Source organism: Rhinoderma darwinii, chromosome 13, assembly GCF_050947455.1.
Source record: "Rhinoderma darwinii isolate aRhiDar2 chromosome 13, aRhiDar2.hap1, whole genome shotgun sequence".
Taxonomy (NCBI): Eukaryota; Metazoa; Chordata; class Amphibia; order Anura; family Rhinodermatidae; genus Rhinoderma; species Rhinoderma darwinii.
Genome location: NC_134699.1, coordinates 18,409,501 through 18,429,449, shown reverse-complemented (window position 1 = coordinate 18,429,449; position 19,949 = coordinate 18,409,501). Strand labels below are relative to the sequence as shown.

The 19,949-nt window shown below is 44.5% G+C and overlaps 1 protein-coding gene across 6 annotated transcripts; it reads right to left on the bottom strand.

Moving 5' to 3' along the window:
- Positions 1-1,768: 1,768 nt before the first annotated feature.
- Positions 1,769-19,200, bottom strand: KAT7 (lysine acetyltransferase 7). Of its 6 annotated transcripts, none has more exons than XM_075845964.1 (15): positions 19,045-19,200; positions 17,132-17,279; positions 13,600-13,779; positions 13,185-13,424; positions 11,999-12,081; positions 11,758-11,865; positions 11,258-11,356; positions 10,099-10,209; positions 9,716-9,889; positions 9,116-9,205; positions 8,848-8,988; positions 8,051-8,144; positions 7,812-7,958; positions 6,737-6,843; positions 1,769-6,104 (listed from the first exon to the last, which is right to left on the bottom strand). In XM_075845964.1, the coding sequence occupies exons 1-15, from the start codon at positions 19,057-19,059 to the stop codon at positions 6,003-6,005; spliced, it is 1,839 nt and encodes a 612-aa protein (XP_075702079.1). In that variant the 5' UTR covers positions 19,060-19,200; the 3' UTR covers positions 1,769-6,002. The 6 variants fall into 6 exon arrangements, with proteins under 6 accessions (XP_075702079.1, XP_075702078.1, XP_075702080.1 ...); XM_075845963.1 differs by having other exon boundaries at positions 9,716-9,907; positions 11,758-11,847; XM_075845965.1 differs by having other exon boundaries at positions 9,716-9,907; positions 17,132-17,291; positions 19,045-19,199.
- Positions 19,201-19,949: the final 749 nt, after the last annotated feature.

Here is a 19,949-nt window from a genome sequence, read left to right as displayed (position 1 = left end):
AAAGGTGGGTAATATAGGAGCCATGTCATCACTCCGGATGGACTATGTTTACAGTGTATATAGATCATACATGAAATTATCAAGGATTACAAAGTGGGCCAGGAGTTTGATGTGCCATTTTCTACCTTAAAAGGGGTTGTCCAGTTTATAACCCCCATTGTATATACCCTATAGGGGAATTGAGTTAATAATGGGGGTTCTTGTTCAGGATCTGGAGGACCTGTCCTGTTCTGCATTACACAGACAACTCATTGAACTAAACAGGCACTGTGTAATGCCCAATTTCTCCTGTGGTGGCACTGCAGGGAAATTAAATAGTTACTGCCAGATTTCCCCACAGATTACAGCTGATCACTGGGGGTCACCTATTAATCTGCTTATTGTGAAGGCATCTTTCTAACAAGTAAGGATTACTCAAATCAGAGAACCCCTTTAAGAATTTGGCTATGGACAATCACTTAACTATATGGGGGATAGTGTAGAGATCCTACAGCTACCCGGATGGTGTGACACGTGCTGGAGGTCGCAGACCATTGGTGTATAAAGATTTAGATTTGCAAAGAATGAGTCATCATGGCAGGGCAGACTAGAATAGTGGTGTGGAACATAAATCCTCAACCAACAGCCATGTAGAGCTTTACTGCCATCTAGTGGTGAGGAACGATATCAACTCCTTTGTGATCTTAGTGCTAGTGCCCAGCATGCCCACAAGGGCCAACGTACTCTTTTACATGTCTGAAGACATTTGACAAGATCTACCCTTCCCTCATAAATCTGGGAGCCACATTGTCATAATGCAATCTTTAAAGTAGTTGTATGAAATTAGAAAACACGGCTGCCGTTTTCCAGAAACAGTGACACTCTTAGTCATAGTTTGTATCTGGTATTGCAGCTAAGCAATAGGGTCAAAACTGCAATACCGGAAATAGACCAGATTAAAACCATGCTTTGTAATTTCATACAACCCCTTTGAGGGTGCCGTGCCAGTCACTAGATCTCATCTTTCATGGCATTTGGTTGGAAAAACACAATTATGTAGTTCTTCAAACTGCTCGAAATAAAGTAATCATTAAGCAGTTGTCTAGGCAGCACCTTCTCTAGCGAAGATCCGCACCTATCTTTAAAACGGGGTCCCCTAAACACCGTTCTACCTTTTTCTGCTCCCGCTAACCTCCCGGCCACTTCCTGACTATACGGGCGGGAGTTCCGAAAACAGCGTAGCTCGCTAAGCTACGCTTTTTCTGTAACACCCATAGTAGTGAATGGCAGAAACGGAAGCAGCGTAGCATGCGAGCCGTTTCCATAACTACCATTCAACTCTATGGGACTAACGGAAACAGCGTAGCTCAGCTGTTTCCTTCTTCGTGGTCGGCAATCACATGAGTCAACCAGAGCAGGGACCACGTTCTAGAGATAGGACCCACATCTAACTGACATATGTCCCCGATGGGAAACCCCTTTAAGCCAAAACCAGTAACGGAACCTAAACAGAAGAAATGTATAAAAGGACTGCCTGATAGATCTGCTCTCCTGGATCGGGCTACTTGAGTCCGGGAGGGGAGTGCAGTGTATTGTGCCCAATGCCGCTGACCTAATCTCCCGGACTCCTCTCGGAATCTTGCAAGTTAACTTTTGCCGAAACGGCCGCTTTTGAAACGTTTAGAGGACATTATGGTGTTTTAGGGACTTCAAACCTAGACAGCTTTCCTGCAAACAAAGACTGACAAGTAACCGATCAGTTATAAGCACAGGAGACCATATGCAAGAAGAGTGCATGCTTTATTGAGTAGGCGATATACTGCTATCATATTAACAGAGAATAATTCACATAACGGCCTACAGCAGAGAACATAAATAAAGTCTATTTATCCAGTGCAAGTAATTGGCAAAGCTGCACATCAAAGGTCTTTGCTATAGAAGTAACATGATGACCGCCTGTCCCAGCACATGACAGGGCAGGACTGCAGTCTCCTGGTCACCTTGTAAACTAATCCTGGACTAGATGAGGGGTGAAAGGTGTCAATATAAGGGGTCATTCCTAGCAGAATACAGCCAATAGGATTGTGCTAGGTCTTGTATGGTGGCACAGCAATGGGCACCTGTATAATAATGAGCAATGGGTGACACAGAATAGATACAGCTGTAGTATTATAAATACATCCCAATGCTTATTTAGAGAGGACCGGATACCCCATGATAGAATACGGAGGTTTGAAGTGGTAGATGACAGGCTGTCCTAATACCATTAAAAGGGGTTTATGAGACTAGGAAAGGGTCTTCTTCTCCAGAAGCAGCACCATTCTTGGCCATAGGCGGTGTCTGGTATTGCAGCATTCAAATAAATGGGGCTGAGCTGCAATATCAGACACTGCCTATGGACGAGAGGCGCCATTTGGAACGAAAAAAAAAAAAAAGGCCTCATTTTTATATCTCCGAAAGTCCCCTTTAAGGTTTTGCTATTTGCCGCAAGCACCAGACATAAAAACAGTACTCAAATTAGAGGATGAGAGGACTCATGGTACCTTAATGTTCCAAATGAATAGGGTATCAGCTAGAATGGGGGCGCTGTTGCATTAGTGTCTATGGAAGGTGCAGCTTCACACAAAAGGTGAAAATTGGTACTGCAGGTATCAAAAAAAAAAAAAAAAAGCTATTCCACCAAAAAGTTTTTTCAGTCACTCATATGGATTTCTCTATAAAAGGCCACAAAACTGTAATAACCTCCTTTTGGGCTGCTCAGACATTTCCATCTGTTGGGATTTTGCTGAAGCGCAGGTGACAATCATATCTGATCTAATCAGATGACATCCTGGTAAATACTGGGAAGAGGGTCCATTTACAGATCATTGAATTCTGCTAGGATGGGAGCACTAAAAATGTAAATAGCGGAAGGATAACATACAAACACCTCTGGTACCGCTTATCACAATGAGAAAAAAAAAAAAAAGCTAAAAACCAGCCTGTCCAACCCTCGTTTCCCACAACAGGAGACATAGAGGGCGGTCAGGCTGCTGGATACACAGTCGACCAATTCCAACAAAACGGACAAGAGCCACCAACAAGCGATAAAGACCTGCTGACCAGCACCCATATTTGATAGGGCACGGTTTATCATGGAGCACGCCGGCCAATGACTGTGCAGTACACATAAGGACACTGCTGGAGTGCGCCGCACTAACACATACACAATGTAAAAGCCATGAAATACCCCATCAAAACAAAGCTCAGTAAACGAGAGAGGTTTAGTCAGTTCATTAAAGGGGTCGTCCAGGGATAAGGGGTGGTGGTCAGGTTTCTCTTCCAGAAACAGCAACTCTCTTGGCCGTGTCTGGTATTGCAGCTCAGCCCCATTCAAATGAATGTTGCTGACCTGCAATACCAGACAAGATGTTCCCGTAAAAAAAACAAAAAACCAGTAGACCCTTTTTCCTAATGCTGGACAACCCTTTTATGAAAAGCCAAAAACTAAGATAGGCCCCACTCACACTCACTTATTTTAGTCAGTATTTATGAGACACAAACAGAGAAAAAGTGTAATGGAAAGATCTGCACCTCGAACATGTTTTGACTTATAAATACTGATGCAAAACCAGCAAGTGTGAATGAGTCCAGAGACTGCGTGCAGCAAATAAGACACGCGCGCCACAGTGCGAGCCCGGGACTGCTGGTCCTTAGCCAGAGCTGTGGAAGATTAAAGCCAAACTCTACTTGCAAAACCATCTTTCTGTAATCTAATAAGAATATTCCCCCCCCCCCCCCCCTTGCAGGTTGAGATTCCTCCTCCCACCGCCTGTCAATGACTTCCTGTATTGGTGACCACATTGTCTATACAAGTGCTATAATTCAGCCATAGAAAACTACGGGAATGTTACAACAGATCACCCAAATGTCAAAATTCATGGACTTAAAAGCGGTGGTCACCAGTATTCTGTGCAGCACAGGACCGGCCCATGATACAAACAGAAATAAGAGGTCACCGACAATAGGGTTAAGGAGGGTTGAATGACAATAGAAGTACGAGGTGCAGGGCTAATTCTGTACTATTAGCAAAAACTCACTAAATTTAATCTGATGACCCTTCACCGCCCTTAAAGGGGACTGGCCGGCTCACCTGACAAGTTTTTTTTTTTTAAATCCTTGTATTCCTAAAGAAATAATTATGGAGCAGAACGGTTATTTCTCCGAACTCTGCATTGTACCATTCCTCTGTTGTTCCTCCTAGAAATGTGTGAATGTTTTTTTTTTTGTCAATAAGGAGTGTACACAGTCTGATATGGTCAGTAGGGATTGTACAGTAACAAAGTGTAGGGACATGCCCCATCAACATGGTGAATAATAACACCCAGTAGTCAAGTTAGTTATACATTTCCAGGAGGAATAACCAAAGGAACTGCACAATCCAGAGTTCTAAGAAAAGATGCTCCAGAATGGTTATTTCACGGAGAACACAAGGATTTACTAAAACAGACGTGTCCGGAGAGCCGACCAATCCCCTGAGAGACATAGAAGCAGATGGACGATAAAGTAATTCAGTCGGTAACCGATTATTTTCGTACAATTTAAGATTAAAATTTCAAAAATATTTTGCATCAATATATTCTCAAAAATAAATGGCTTTCTTTTGGCAAGTAAAACCCTGTAACAGTAATGTATATCACCTGCATTGACTCATCGTGAACTAGAATAGATTTATCCTCGTGCCATAATGGCCTCCGGAGCGCCGTCTTCCTGCCACTTACCGCCCGTTCTCACAGTGCAATAGTGTGGAGAGTCTTAGAGATTTGGACTCCCCCTCGCCCACATTAGTATTACTGCTGCCCGTCTCGTCAGTTTAGTATGATGCAGTACAAGGCTCAGGTCTGCCATGACACCTCACCTGGGCAAGAGGCCAACGCATGACACAAGCCGATTGAAGAGGTGTCATGGCAGACTTGTGGGGCAGCAGCAACCACAGTATTTCCAGGAACAACCCCCTGACCATACAATAACACCCCACACAGAATGCAGGTTTTGTACACGGAGAGGTGACACCCTTGGATTTGGTACTGCGTACAAGCAGAAACTGCTACTACTGCTTAAAGGGGTTGACTGTTTTTTAGAAGGGTCCTCCAACCATAAGCTGCTCAGCGGAAGTCTTTCTGTTGGGTCCCTCAGCAGCCAGCTGTAATCTGTGGGGGAAACCCGCAATAAACTGTTCGTTTCCGTGCCTGCAGCGCCACCGTGGGTGAAATGAAGCATTACACCGTTCTCATTAAAATCAATGGGCTATCCATGTAATGCATAGATGCGAAAAAAAAAAATACCTGCACTTACAGGAGCGTCCTAGCAATGTTCTTTTAAGGGTTTGGCCCATATTTCATAAATCCCATTAGGCCCCCACCGCTATTAGCCAGAGAGATGAGTTACTGCAAAGAGCGGCTCCTACCCTGGAGTACATGCCACCACCATGTATTATATGATCATCCATTCATTTCTCCTGCAGCATCCGGATCGGTCTGTATTTAGAGAAGGTGTTGCCCTTTAAGATAAATAATGATAAAAGGTGACGAGCAGTGACGCTGCGGGCAATCCCATTATTAAAAAGGAGCTTGTGCTTGGCACATACAACCAGGTGGGCTATACCTGTACTGGAACTATACAGGCATCGACTCTACTGTTGGCGTTCTGCTTATACACGGTACCAAGCTCAGAGCCTGGTATATCTAGCAATACTACTTTCCCAGACCTAGACGTTAAAAATGATATTTGGTGGCTCCAAGACGGGATTAGGAGGAAGCGAATACCAATTCTGAATAATCTTGTAAGTCACGTAACTGGATCACTCCACCATCCCATAAGCTGGATCTGAGGAAGACTGGTGGTGACCCTATGGGTGGAGTGCGGTTTACCATAGGAACAAGAGTTTGGTGGAAGAAACCAGTTGTTGTCGTCGTCATTTCATAATAGAAACACATAAAAGTGACGGAGGAGACTGCAGATTGTGGGGCTGGAATATTACGAGTTCATGTTCCTTTGGGGGGTGTCCATTTCAGGCAGCTCGGGTCCATTGTCTTATTGCTGTTGCTTCTCTTGGCTTCTTTTGCTGCCCATTCATCAATCAAATCCTAGGAAATTGAAGAACTGACAATTACTTTCAAGAACATTGAAATAAAAAAGGAAAATACAAAGTCGAGCCCCCCCCCCCCCCCCCCCGCGCGCTCTACGGTCAGATGTTGGTTATAATAGTTTCTAAGTGACAAGCAATACGGCTGCCTTTACCGCATGCGTCGCTATGGATTCCAGGAAAACAATGGACACCATGGCAGAAACCCATCAAAGGCAATAGGTTCGGTCGGGCGCCCGTCATGCAACGGAACCAGCGCTTCCAGGATTTTCGCTGTTCTGTTCCTCTGACCGGGCAGAGAAATGAAAACACCGAACGCAGATGTGAACAGGCCTTAACGGGGCCGATATCACAGACAAGCCCGTCATGTCGGCCATATTGGTCAGGGATCCAAGAAGCTTACCGTGTTGTAACCAGGTAAACAAAGTGGTGAAAGGTGATTCAGCAATATTATGGGGTTACCTTGGCACCAAACATATATGCAAGGTCATTCCCCCATAATACAGGTACTTCTCTAGTATCAATGTGGTGCACTTTCCACCATCGTTCTCCTACAGTGTCAACATGCAGGATACATCAGATCTACATCATTCTGGAGTACAGGAAAAGTTAATATTTCAGATATTAGATTACCTGTCTTTTTAGTACCAGATGCTTTCCCTTCCAGTATTTCAGCATCTGTAAGGCCTGCAAGGTGCTCACAATATCAACGGGATTGACAGCAGTTTCCTGGCTAATTTCTGCACAAAAAAACAAAAACACAAAACAAAAAAGACTTCGTATTGATTTAGTCTTTTAATGGAAAAGATCTTTTTAAATGCTGCCAGGATTCCTATGTGAATCCCGCTTCCCCTCCCCCACACAGTGATTGACAACTTTTACAGTATTAGTTTGTATATAAAAGGGAACAACCAATCACTGTGTGTGCAGGGAAGGGGGGAATGAAGCCAGATACACAGGCTTGGTCTATGAGATCTGGCAGCATTTAAAACAGATGTTACATGAAAATACTGAATTAAATCATAGACAACCATATCCCTCCCCGACCTGACCCATCCCTATTCGGCAGGTGGGTAAAGAGGAACCTATACAAAAGATTACATTGAAAATACACAAGGCAATAAAAGATATAAAAGCACTCCCTCCCTTAGTTTCCCCCTTTCCTTTGATTCCATTTGTCTTATATCACAAAAACGAATATGAAAAAAATTAATTAAAATCTGTGTCCCAGAGGCTCAGCCATGTCCCACCTTTTTCTCCTCCCAGACAACTGGCTGTAGCAGGAGCTGCTCCTACCCTGTCTGCAGTAAAACAAGGTTGTAAAGCTCCGCCCCTTTGATAAGCGCCATCCGTTCAGTTATTTCCAAGCCGAAAATGGAACAGATCAGTAGGAAACTTTTCAGCAGGGTTCCTAGAAGACACTTTTTCCTGCAGACTGACCAACAGTGGGGGCAAATATATCTCCAGTTTTCTTTGATCATTTCTAGGTTTAGTGTTCCTTTAAGACGCCTACACATTGCGCATCTTCATACTTATGTCAGCTGGGCCTCTACTATAAGATGAGCTCTATAAGCAGCACAATAGACTAGATGAACAATATAATATTGCCCTTACAGTGTTTTACAAGAAGCAGAATTTAGGGTAAGAAACCATAGAACTGTCTAAAGAAAACGTCGACACCATACGGAATCCTACAGCCGGGGCTCACCTTTGATAGAGATTTCCTTGCCCTGGAAGGTATGGAGGTATCGTAACAGAACCTCCTTCCAGTAACTACGGTAGCTTATTAGGCCGAGATCAGAGAGAGGACGCTCCGGAGATCCCACCTTCTCCTCCACCTTGGAGAGCAAGTAACCTAAAAAAAAAGGCAAAAACAGACTAAGTTCACAGCAAAAATTACCCGGTCCATTAATGGCCAGAAGTCGTATATACAACCCAAGCACTTACTGAAATCTATGAGCATCTTCCCATAACCCTGTCTCATGTACTGCGGCATAGTCAGAATACACGACACATTGTAGTTCAGGAAAGAGTTCTTCTCCTGCAAAACAAGAGGGGAAATTGGATCGTTGACAGACAGACAGATTATATTATTAGCCCTGGGAACTGCAATACCAGATACAGCCCATCAACAAGAGTGGCGCTGTTTCGGGGGGGGGGGGCACTTCTTCCAAATCCCAGATAACCCCTTGAGACGTCACATCCATGTGATCACAAGACATTTGATCTTCTCGTTCATGGGTTCTTGCTCAACATATCCGCATAACCACAGCACTGGCACTTTCAGTAAGTCCCATTTGCATTAATGCAGCCAGGAATAAAACGGGCTTGTTCTTGAAAAGGGTAGAAGAGCCCCTAGTGTTTAAGGAGATTCTTGTCCATGATCGATTGATAGGATACGACCTCATCCCGTTCAAAAAGAAGGTCTGCAGCAACTGAGGTATTATGTTTTTCAGCAGCTGCGGCACAGTAGTTTAATACACTGCAACTGCTGAAGAGAGGGGGGCACTACATGTCAACCAGTGGTTGGCACAGGAACCTCCTACTAAAGTGAACAGTGACAATGTTTCTACAGAAGAGATAAGCAGCATCTATGAAGCGCCGCTCATCTCGGTCTGCCGATTTTTATACAAATATTTTTACATGCATGTCATTGGAAAACTTATGTATAATATAATAGACATGAACAGAAGAACAACCAAGTAAATGGTATGGAATTGACAACTTCCAAAGGAACATGCTACCTTTGAGAAATAGCCTATGAGATGGCAGCCGGTGTTGTCCGCCTCTGTCATGACATAAAACAGAAAAGGTTCGACATCGTAATAAAGGGTTTTGTGGTCTAAGAAAAGCTTGGCGAGGAGGCACAGGTTCTGGCAGTAAATCTGGAAGCAGAAATGTTACAGTAAGATCTTTACTGACGCGGCAGGAATGAGACTTTAGTAATACAGTCCTTAGTGACAGCGAACGTGAGGTCTTAATGATACAAAGCCGTCAAGCTTTAATGCCAACCTTGTTCTTCTTGCCGTCTACTTCAAAAACAGAGATTGATCCCTTGCGGTAGATCTCGTCTCCAGGAGGATGCTTCCACACGCATTTCGCCTGCAGAGAAAAGGAAGAGATGGAAGACTGGACTAAGAAACCCTTTTTTTCATATAAAGTTTAACTAAACTTTTAAAAATCTTGACTTTTGTTCAGTGACGTGTCAGACTTTTTGATCAGTGAGGGTCCAAGCACGGAGACCCCCACCGATCACTAAAATTAAGCAGCAGAAGTGCTTTGCCGCTTCGTTTCTGATCGGCTTTCCTTGGAAAGCTGTGCGAGCAATGTAAGGGTTCAATAGGGAGTTGGACGACCACCACCGATCAAAACTTCAGATATGTCACTATGACATGTTTCTTAAAAGTTTAGTTATCTTTTAATCAAAATGTCCCAAGCCCTTTTAATATACATACTTTACATTCAGACAGGCGATTGACCCAACAGCTACTGCTGAGAAACAGTGAATATGATTGGTCAAAGCCCTCCCTGAAGCATAATCATTCAGGGACAACCAAACTCCTGAAATACACAGGTAACGTATGATGTACAAAAGGCAGGATTGCCGCTCACCATGTGCCTGCGCAGGATCGTTTGACTCTTCATGTACTTGAGACAGAACTCGCACATATACAGCCGCCCTAGCCGGGCATACTCCTCAGGGTACGGAGAGTGATACCAGGTGTCCAGCTCGTATCGGCCAAAAATTATTGTCTTTATCATGTTGCTTCCTTCTGTGATCTGACCCTGTAACCGAAGTTTCTCCTATAAAAACATTAATGGAATACACGGAATCCATAAGAAAAAAAAAAAAAAAAAACAGTACGGGCCCATAAAAGTCTATGGCCGACGCATTAGGGATCCGGAACATGTCCATGAGTCCAGAGATTTCCTATGACAAAACGTAGGACTCCGTTTCACTGCACTTATATTTCTAAAACATGCAAGTTCCTTACCAAGTCCTCAGAAGCTCTGGCTTGGGCCCTTCGGAAAAGCTCAAGGTCATACTCGCTAGTAAGGTTCTCCAAGAGCGGTTCCCTGGTATTGTCATATGTCTGCCTGTGTTCCTGTAAAAAGAGGCACCTTGTTTGGACTGAGATAGATAGATAGATAGATAGATAGATAGATAGATAGATAGATAGATAGATAGATAGATAGATAGATAGATAGATAGATAGATAGATAGATAGATAGATAGATAGATAGATAGATAGATAGATAGATAGAGAGATATGAGAGAGAGAGAGATATGAGAGAGAGATATGAGAGAGAGAGATATGAGAGAGAGAGAGATATGAGAGAGAGAGAGATATGAGAGAGAGAGATATGAGAGAGAGATATGAGAGAGAGAGAGATATGAGAGAGATATGAGAGAGATATGAGAGAGAGATATGAGAGAGAGATATGAGAGAGAGATATGAGAGAGAGAGATATGAGAGAGATATGAGAGAGAGAGATATGAGAGAGATATGAGAGAGAGAGATATGAGAGAGATATGAGAGAGATAGATATGAGAGAGATATGAGAGAGATAGATAGATATGAGAGATAGATAGATATGAGAGATAGATAGATATGAGAGATAGATAGATATGAGAGATAGATAGATATGAGAGATAGATAGATATGAGAGATAGATAGATATGAGAGATAGATAGATATGAGAGATAGATAGATATGAGAGATAGATAGATATGAGAGATAGATAGATATGAGAGATAGATAGATATGAGAGATAGATAGATAGATAGATAGATAGATATGAGATAGATAGATAGATATGAGATAGATAGATAGATAGATAGATATGAGATAGATAGATAGATAGATAGATAGATATGAGATAGATAGATAGATAGATAGATAGATATGAGATAGATAGATAGATAGATAGATAGATAGATAGATAGATATGAGATAGATAGATAGATATGAGATAGATGATAGATAGATATGAGATAGATGATAGATAGATAGATAGATAGATAGATAGATAGATAGATAGATAGATAGATAGATAGATAGATAGATAGATAGATAGATAGATAGATAGATAGATAGATAGATAGATAGATAGATAGATATGAGAGAGATTTTTTGTATCTACTATTATTACCATGTACTTTTCCTTTTGTTCTTTGGTTAAGCCAGAGTTGCGTTTCTTTCTCATTTCGGTGACTTTCTCTTTATACCGCAGCTGCCGTTCCGTGGGAGCCTATAAAGACCAGCAAGTATAAACTTTACATCCATTAATTCTTGTACAATTCTAACAATCACACAGGATAGTTAAGGATTTGAGAAGAATCTCCAGGGAAGGATTGTAAGAAGGACTGGATAAGACTACAGGTGATCCAAATCAATGTTTAAGGAGAAGACCTATGAAGGTTAAGGGGCACAATACATCTCTCAATATGGCATGGTGCCTCAGGCGAGCACTTGCGGGCCAAATTGAATTAGGGACTAGTGACTCTGCGATCAGACGTGGAAAGCTCCGGGCTGTATGTAATGCACAAAAAAAGCACTTCGCTCACTATTATCTCCAGAAAGGATTTGAAAGTTTTATAAAGTGATTTATAAAAGACAAAAATAAATAAGTGTCAGGAATGAAGGTCTCACCTGGTGCCGCGTGGCATGCCGGTTATTCTCATCCTGCCTGTGGGACAGCATTCGATCTTCCACCTGTTTGTCGCGACTCTGCGCTCTTACCTGCAATTCATCACAATTCTGTAAACGTAAGCAATCATGGATGGGTCAGGTCAAGTTCTTCAGGAACACACACACAGAATAAAACCACGAACCCCTTCACGTCGCACGCAGCGCTGTGAGTAGTGGGTTGCTGTATTAAATAGAGGGTTACCTTGCATTCGTCCACAGAGAGATTGTGGTATAGCGGGCAGCCGGAAATTGAAAAGTGTCTTTCATGTTTCCCAGTGAGATGTCCTAAAATAGAAAAATCAGACAGAAATCACTTCTCTGTGAATAAAGATGAATCCATCGTTCTGCGACTTTCTAATCTACTTTGCGTTTCCATTCCACAAGACCTCTGCGCACGGTCAGTGAATTGGACCATTTACCCTCGGAAAAGGCCCTTCAGACCTAAAAATTGTTCTCTTCACAAATTACAAAATACAGCTTTCATTTCTTACTGTGCTCTGAAAAGAAAATGAAAGCTTAATTGTGATTGGTTGCTATAGGCAACCCGGACCGTTTTTCTGTTTGACATTAGGCCCATTGTATATTAGAACCCGGAAGGACTATTGATTATACAATAATTAAATGGGTTCTCCACTGTAGATCTAGTGATCTCTACTGGTTTTAAGGGTCCCTTGACAATAAGATCAGATGAATCCCAGCGATCAGCTGTAATGTCAGGAAACCTGGCAGCAAGTGTTCAATATCCCTGCAGTGCCATCACAGGCAACATGAAGTATTACACAGTGCCTATTTAAATCAAAAGGTTGCCTCTGTAATGCAGGACGGCGAAAGAGCCATAGATGTGTGATCGATGCGGATCCCACATCTATCTCCTAAACGGGGGTCCCATCAGTGCACAGGACGGATTTTTGGGGAACAGCCGAGCCCGCTGTGCTATGCAGTTTCTAAAATTCCCATTCACTTCTATAGGAGTCACAGAAAAGGAGTAGCTTGGCTTTTTCCGGAAACCAGTTCTGCTGTGCACTGCTGCTCTGCCTCGATGCAGCCGCCAGAGACCACCTCACCAGGCGGGACGGGATCAACATACCCCTGTTAGGGAGATAGGTGCGGGTCCCAGAGGGGAGACTCGTATCGATCAGATATTTATGGTATATCCTCTGCACGTGCCACATAACAACCCCTTTATAGCTTTTATTGACATTACACTGAAGAACCTTTTAAAACTGATTTCAGAGGGTCATAATACAGTCGCATTTTAGCATCTCTATTATGTTCGCAATAAACCCGACCCCCCCCCCCCCTACGTTAAAATACGGCAGCGATACGGACGTCTGACGCGGTCTTACAAATGGAATTAGTTTCATTGCTTCGTAAAAACAGAACATTACCTAGAGAGTTGCAGCCGGGGGTGGGGCATTTCATGTTGAAGTTGTAGCTTTCATGGAACCGTCTTCGTTTGGGTCTGTGCGACAGGTCACTCCCAGAGTCCTTCATGGACATGTCCTTTGCAATGCTCTCATCATGAGATACGTTGGGGCTTGAAATGTCTATATCAGATTCTGAGGACGGTGCGTTGCCGGTAGGAGTGCGAGGAGGGGACTCGTCATGATCCCCAGCATTTTTAGCATCTACGGCAGATGGAAGAAATGGTTTAGCACCCGTCAACAATTGCCTTTGGCAGAAAACACACAAAGAAGAGTCTACTCTACAGGGTCACAGCTAAACAGACAGCCAGCGTGCATCTACTAGGACATGAGAGAGAGCGCGTCCGGCAGTAGTTTAAGCTCGGCTGCACCCCCGTACCTCTGTCACAAAAGTCCACCGCCTGCTCGGTTTCTGATCCCGATGAGCGGGTCTGTCGGAGCGGGTATTTTTTCGGAGTCACGGGGGTGGGCTGCTGCTGCTGGCTGCGGGTCACCCTCCGAGTAGAGTAGGCCGGCTCCTCTGCACCAAACGATTGCAGATTGCCAACCGGACTGGAATCTGGTTTAATACAAACCACAATTTCACTCGCCGACACGGTCAACCTTTTTAGTGACCTGCCCTGTGATATCGGCTTCCTAACCATGGCTACATGGCAAAAGGAAACAAATCCACCTGCCCCAAGTCAAGCAAAAGAATGAGGGGCTTCGTCCAGGGATAGGCAACTTCTGGCTACAAGTCTCCAAACTAAGGCACAAGTTTATGAAGTAGCAGCAGAATGTTGCCCATGCCTGGCCCATACAAGGAGAATCACTACCAATGCTGCTGACAGCGAATACTAGCAGATCTATCTGTAGGATGGACACAGGACCAGCGACACTTCACATACAAGGTGATGCCACTAAACAGGTGTCAAAACGCATGCAAAGGAAAAGTAACTCACAGCAACCAATCAGATTTCAGCTCATTGTTAGAGGTGTTATAAAACATGAAAGATCCAATCTGATTGGTTCCTAAGAGCAAATCTCCAGTTTTGAGGAATCGCCTCCATTGTGTATCGAAAAAGCGAGGGCTAAATGAGGACTTCCATCAGATCATAAAGAGCGGCATTAAATCACCCAAACTTTAAAGTAAAAGCTGCGCAACAAGTCATCGCCCAGCCCAAGCCCCGATACCATAACAATCATTGTCTCACATACTAAAAATGGATCCCAGACACGTAAAAAGTCGTTCATAGTGAGGACATGTCACGTGACTGCGGCACCCAATCGCCAACTCTATGGTAACCATAGAGATGTCATATCACACCTATATGTGCGGCACAACTGGCAACTTCACTCACAAGCGCCTGCGCAATGTAATGGGGTGACCTGAAGCGGAGTGCTCCCGTGCCATACCAATCAGCCATATTTACATTCATGGCATTTCCTCAGGATATGTATTTGATGGCACCCCCTCATAATCAGACCCCAGTCTTCAAATCCCATTACCGGTAAATGACCCAGCGACCTGCGTGACATTTATTCTCTGTGTGTTTAGCAGCGTCACCTTTTATAGAGACAGAGGTCATCACCATTTCATTAATGAAACCATGTTGGATCTGGTCTGTATGCAGCCCCTACCTCTAACTAATACACTGACCCCAGAATACAGACCTGCACCATGTAACAGTAACAGTGAAAGCCAGAAGTGAAAAGCGCAGCTAGTAGAGCAACTGAACCAAAAGATGGCGACATGCAGTGTAGAGTAAGAACGGGAGTTCAATATCAGGGAGAGGTCAGATGTGTTACCATCCCAAGAGACTGATCGGATATAGACCGAGCAATGAGGACCATCGTATCATTCACCACAGCTTACAGCCAACTGGACGTCCATAGAAACAGCTGGACATATACAGTGCCATATTTCCACCCAAAGTGATATGATCGGGCAGAGAATGGCACCGGGCATGGGGAGCCATCATATTGTATTACAATTACAAGCCTTCCATTTTCAAGGCGGAAGGAAGGATACGTTACGCTGGTCACAATTGTCTGCGAGACATCTCACCGTGGATAGACACAATGTATAATCCTATAGTATGAGGCCCCCTCCACACGGCCGTAGCTGTAATCCCGGTCCGTGATTATGGCTACGCCCAGCCGCACCGTCATCCGCATTTGCGGGCTGTGCTCCGTATATAGGAAGGTGTGCGTCGGCCATAGAAATTAATGGGTCCGTAATTACGGATGAAATCTACGATCGTCTGCATGGGGCCTAAGTCTTCGTTGCAACAAGACAGATCTATACTGTAATCCTAGAATGAGGATTGAGGACAGATCACCTAAAAAGTCTCTGGAGCCGGTGGTAATCGTTTCATTCACCGTTATAGGGGGTTGTCCAGCGAGTACAACCCTCCTGGCATTCAGCGGTTATTGCCTACACATTTCACGTGAACGGGGGACAGGAGAGACTCCGATCTATTGTATTTTAAAAGATCATATGGATAGTGATTGTACCGAGCAGCTAGTGGAAGAGATGCCAAAAGGAGCCAATCAGGTCGCTGCTTTCATTTCTCAGAAGGGCTCTGAAAAATGAGAGGTGGCATCTGTTTGGTTGCTATTGGCAACATTCTAATTTTTCCCCTTGTACTAGTTTTAATATCACCGGTCACCACCAGGAAGCTTCACAATCTGTATACTACAATATATACTCGTCTGAACACAAGATCACAAGCCAAAAACTTCACCCTGGTCACCAAGAACCCATCTCCCAGCAAAATTCTGGCCTAGTCCATTCCCGTAAACGCCGCTAATAGCTCTTCAAGCAAAGTCCACCCCACCAGTACTTCCCATACAAGATGCTGCTTGATCTAAAGGCTCCAAACTGTCAAATCAAACCAGACCCAACGAATGACTGTCTGATATTGTGATCACATGATCCATTCACCTATGGAGATCATCTCAGGCGTTTTGATCTGAGGACATACAAGATGAATAGTCCGGTCTAAGCATTAGGCCTGACTACATTATTACCGACTAGTAATCTGACGCTACTTTCTGTTAGCTGGTAGGATTCAGTCTAAACTGCACCAGCTCCATCCCGCAGGGAGTAACTGGGGGGCTAGAAAGGAGACGCACACATCTGACGAGGGGTATTTAGGGGTGCAGTTCTCAGGGAGTGTCGTGTCATGCAAATCATGTGTGTGTATTCTACATCTACATATGGATGGGTCATCAGTATGAAAAACCGCCCCATGCACGGACAACCCCTTTAAATGGCAGGAGACAAGTTGTGTGACCGCGGCCTCCTTGCTCCCAGCAAACACATGCCCAAGAATAAGCAGAAGAAGCGAAAGGCACACAAAACAAAGCGTAAGAAGCGAGAAAGTGTACAAGAAGCTCCGGCTAAATCCTCCTCGTCTAAGAGGACGATACAGGAGGAGGCAAAGCCGAGAATTAAAAATCGATGGTGCAGATAGAACCGCTCAGCGCATCTACTCATGGACGTCGGTAATACCCTGGCTGCATCTATTCTGCAGGGTCACGACCAAGAAGAAATAGCACAAAGAATGAAATACCCTCTAACTAATTCTGGAGTTGGGCTGTGTAAGCAGCCGGGCACCTCTGCTCTGTAACTAAGGTTAAAAAAAAAAAAAAAAAAAAGAAGGTTAGCAACGCAATGTGATCAATCGGATCCTGGCAGAGCAATTATAAGGCTAGAATATACACAACATCCTACAAATACCATATAGGATATCCCTAAAGTAGTGGTCAACTCAATAAGCGAGCGTCACGGCTGCCTGCGGGATATAGACCGCGGGATTCCATTCATCCGGAATTTATTACAGCCTAGATTAAAGGGATTGTAGTGGATCGGATATCCCTGCTAGGGAGCGCGCACAACATTCAGACGTACGTGAGCGGCTGCGTACCTTGTGAGCTCTGGCTGAGCCGTGCCGTGGAGCGCGTGATGCGTGCAGGACCTCGGGAGTTTGCGTCACTTTCAGAACTGTCTGTGTGCTCCATGTCTGTAGAGAAATCGGAATCTTCTGTCCCGTCCGGACTGCTTCCAGCATTCCTCTATGGAACAGGCTGTGATTAGGATTGTCAGTCGTACCGCTCATACTGAAGTGAACGGCCCATACAATGTATATACAGCAGAAGGACACATCAAGGTCTCCCCCGTCACCTTCCAATGAAGGCCGGAGCGGGGGACATTCCCATCTTATAAGGGGTGGCATGTTGGTAGGTTATGCCCTTACTTTATGATCGGCAGGGGGTCCGACCTCTGGGATTTCAACCCATTCTTCGTCGGCTTCTAAGTGTTCCCTGCACAGCGGCACCTTGGCGACTGTGCAGGATACTGAAGCCGGCCCCGGTCACGTAAATAGGGCTGTGTTGCAGTTTCCCGCACAGCCAAGTAGCGGCGGATAACAGTAAAGGTGCCCTCAGTGGCTGGAGGCCCACCAATCATTAAAGTGTAACTAAAAACTTTTGACATGCCATAGTGATATGTCACAAGTTTTGATCGGTGGGGGGTCCGAGAACGGAGACCCCCGCTGATTGCTAAAACAAAGCTGCAGAAATGCCCGGGTGAGCGCTGAGCCGCTTAATTTCTGATCGACTTTCCTCGGAGCGGTGTACGGGCTCAATAGAAAGTCTATGGCTCTGTATACTGCTCACAAGGAGAGCTGATCAGAAACAAAATCGGCTCAGCGCTCAGTCGTTTCATTTGATCAATCGGTGGGGGTCTCAGTGCTCGGACCCCCACCGATCAAAACTTCTGACATGTCACTATGGCCTGTCATTTATTTTTTTTGGTTTAACGTTTAGTTACCCTTTAAGCGTTTGCGGATTCTAGCAATACGCCATCACTTTATAAGATGAGAATACCCCTTTAATGTCAATGAAAGAAAGAAAACCCCATCTGAGACGCCCGCCTAACAGGAGTCCTGTGACCCCCGATATACAGTCAAAACAACAAAGAAACAGAGGCCAGTGCACTCTAACAGAGGAAGCAGACAGAACCGGTGACCCTGATAAAGGGACATCCGACATTTATGAATACCCCATAAACGTTCCTTGCACTGTGGCGCTGAGTCCCAGCATCCGGACCCCAACCAAACAAGCGATGGACCATTACTTTAAGATATGGTAATACCCCTTTAAGACATGTAATATAGAATTGTGTACTGTGTTCTGATTGGTCACTTTATTTTTTATACAATTGTTGAATTTATAAATACAGCTCTCTCTCTCTCTCTCAACCGAGCATGTGACGTTCTGATATTGTCACGACCACGGTTTGTTATGACCACGCCTACGGCAGTCGCTACTGGCTAAGAGATAACCGAGGGCGGGGACAGGCCAATCATGATACAAGAGGGTGTGCCAGACAATTGACAGACAGCAAGACCAACCTATGACAGAGTGAGGACTAACACACCAACCAATCAGACCGCAGAAGATACGTGATTGGCGCTACAGCGTTTCAATGAGCTCAAAACCACACGCAAGGCGCCAGCAGTGACTGACAACGTCGCCATCCAATCTCCAATCGAGTCATTAGAACATCAACCAATCAACATGCTTTTTCGCTGCCCTACACCCAATTAGCACAGATCATGAGAAAAACCGACCCAGGCCTTGTTTTGACTGCATTTCTCACGCTTTGAGTCCCCGCACCCTAAACCGAGGTTGCCCTCATTCGAGTCTGACTACCAGAAACCCACGTACAGCGTCTCCGCACAGAGACATGCGCCTGGCGGCCATGGGGATCACAGCCCTTCTCGTATTCTCAATGCTGACGCCTACAAGCCTATGTCTTATGTCACCTATCTCTTACCTTCCTCTGGGGCATCGCTCGGCCCTCCCGTTAGACGCGACGCTGGGCTCCCGTTTACGCGGTTAACCTCAGTACTGGAATCCGTTCGGTGCCGTCTCCGGGTAACGGGAGAATGGGGCGCATGCGCGTCCACGCCCACCTATTCGCACAAAACCCCGCCCATGACAAATCAGTATTTCGAGAGCGGCAACTGCGACTCCGCCCTAGGCTAGATCAGGAAGAGCGCCCTCTAGAGGCCAGGAATGAACAGACATCTAATATACATTGGAGAGGGATTAACGCTTTCATAGCTGGTTGCGAGTAAAATGTCACTTTTTTTTCAATGCTGAAATTCGATTTTTATTTATTTCTCGGTCTACCCAACAATTTGTTTGGATTTGTCTTATTTATTGAAAAATGTCAACAGTAAAAAAAAAAAAAAAAAAGTAGGACCCCCCCCCAGTCGTAGCTTGAGAATCCTAGAAAAGGTCTACCCAGAATGCAATGGGCCCTTCAACCCCTGTGGTACTGATGCCAGCCCTGTATGAAGGACAGTACGCGGCCGGCCTTATGTTGGGGGTTGCCCTGTGCGGTACCTGTGCCGCCCTTCCCTCATGTATTACAGATCCGTATTATTAATTAATTTCGTTTCATTTTCATTGAAAAGACGTTGCCAATACAATTCAAGATTTTTGTCACATTTACGTTTTTCTATGCACCTGCGTTTTTTTTTCAATACACCGCGTATTCCGACAGATCCATATCGGTACCGGTTTTATCCCATTAAAACTTAACGGGTTGAATTTAAAAACGCGTGTTACGTTTTTGCTTACATCTACGTATTCGTTCCGTTTTTTAATATCCGTACTTCTCCAACATGACACAACCTTACAAAAACAGCAAAAAATATCGTTAAAGGGGCTTTA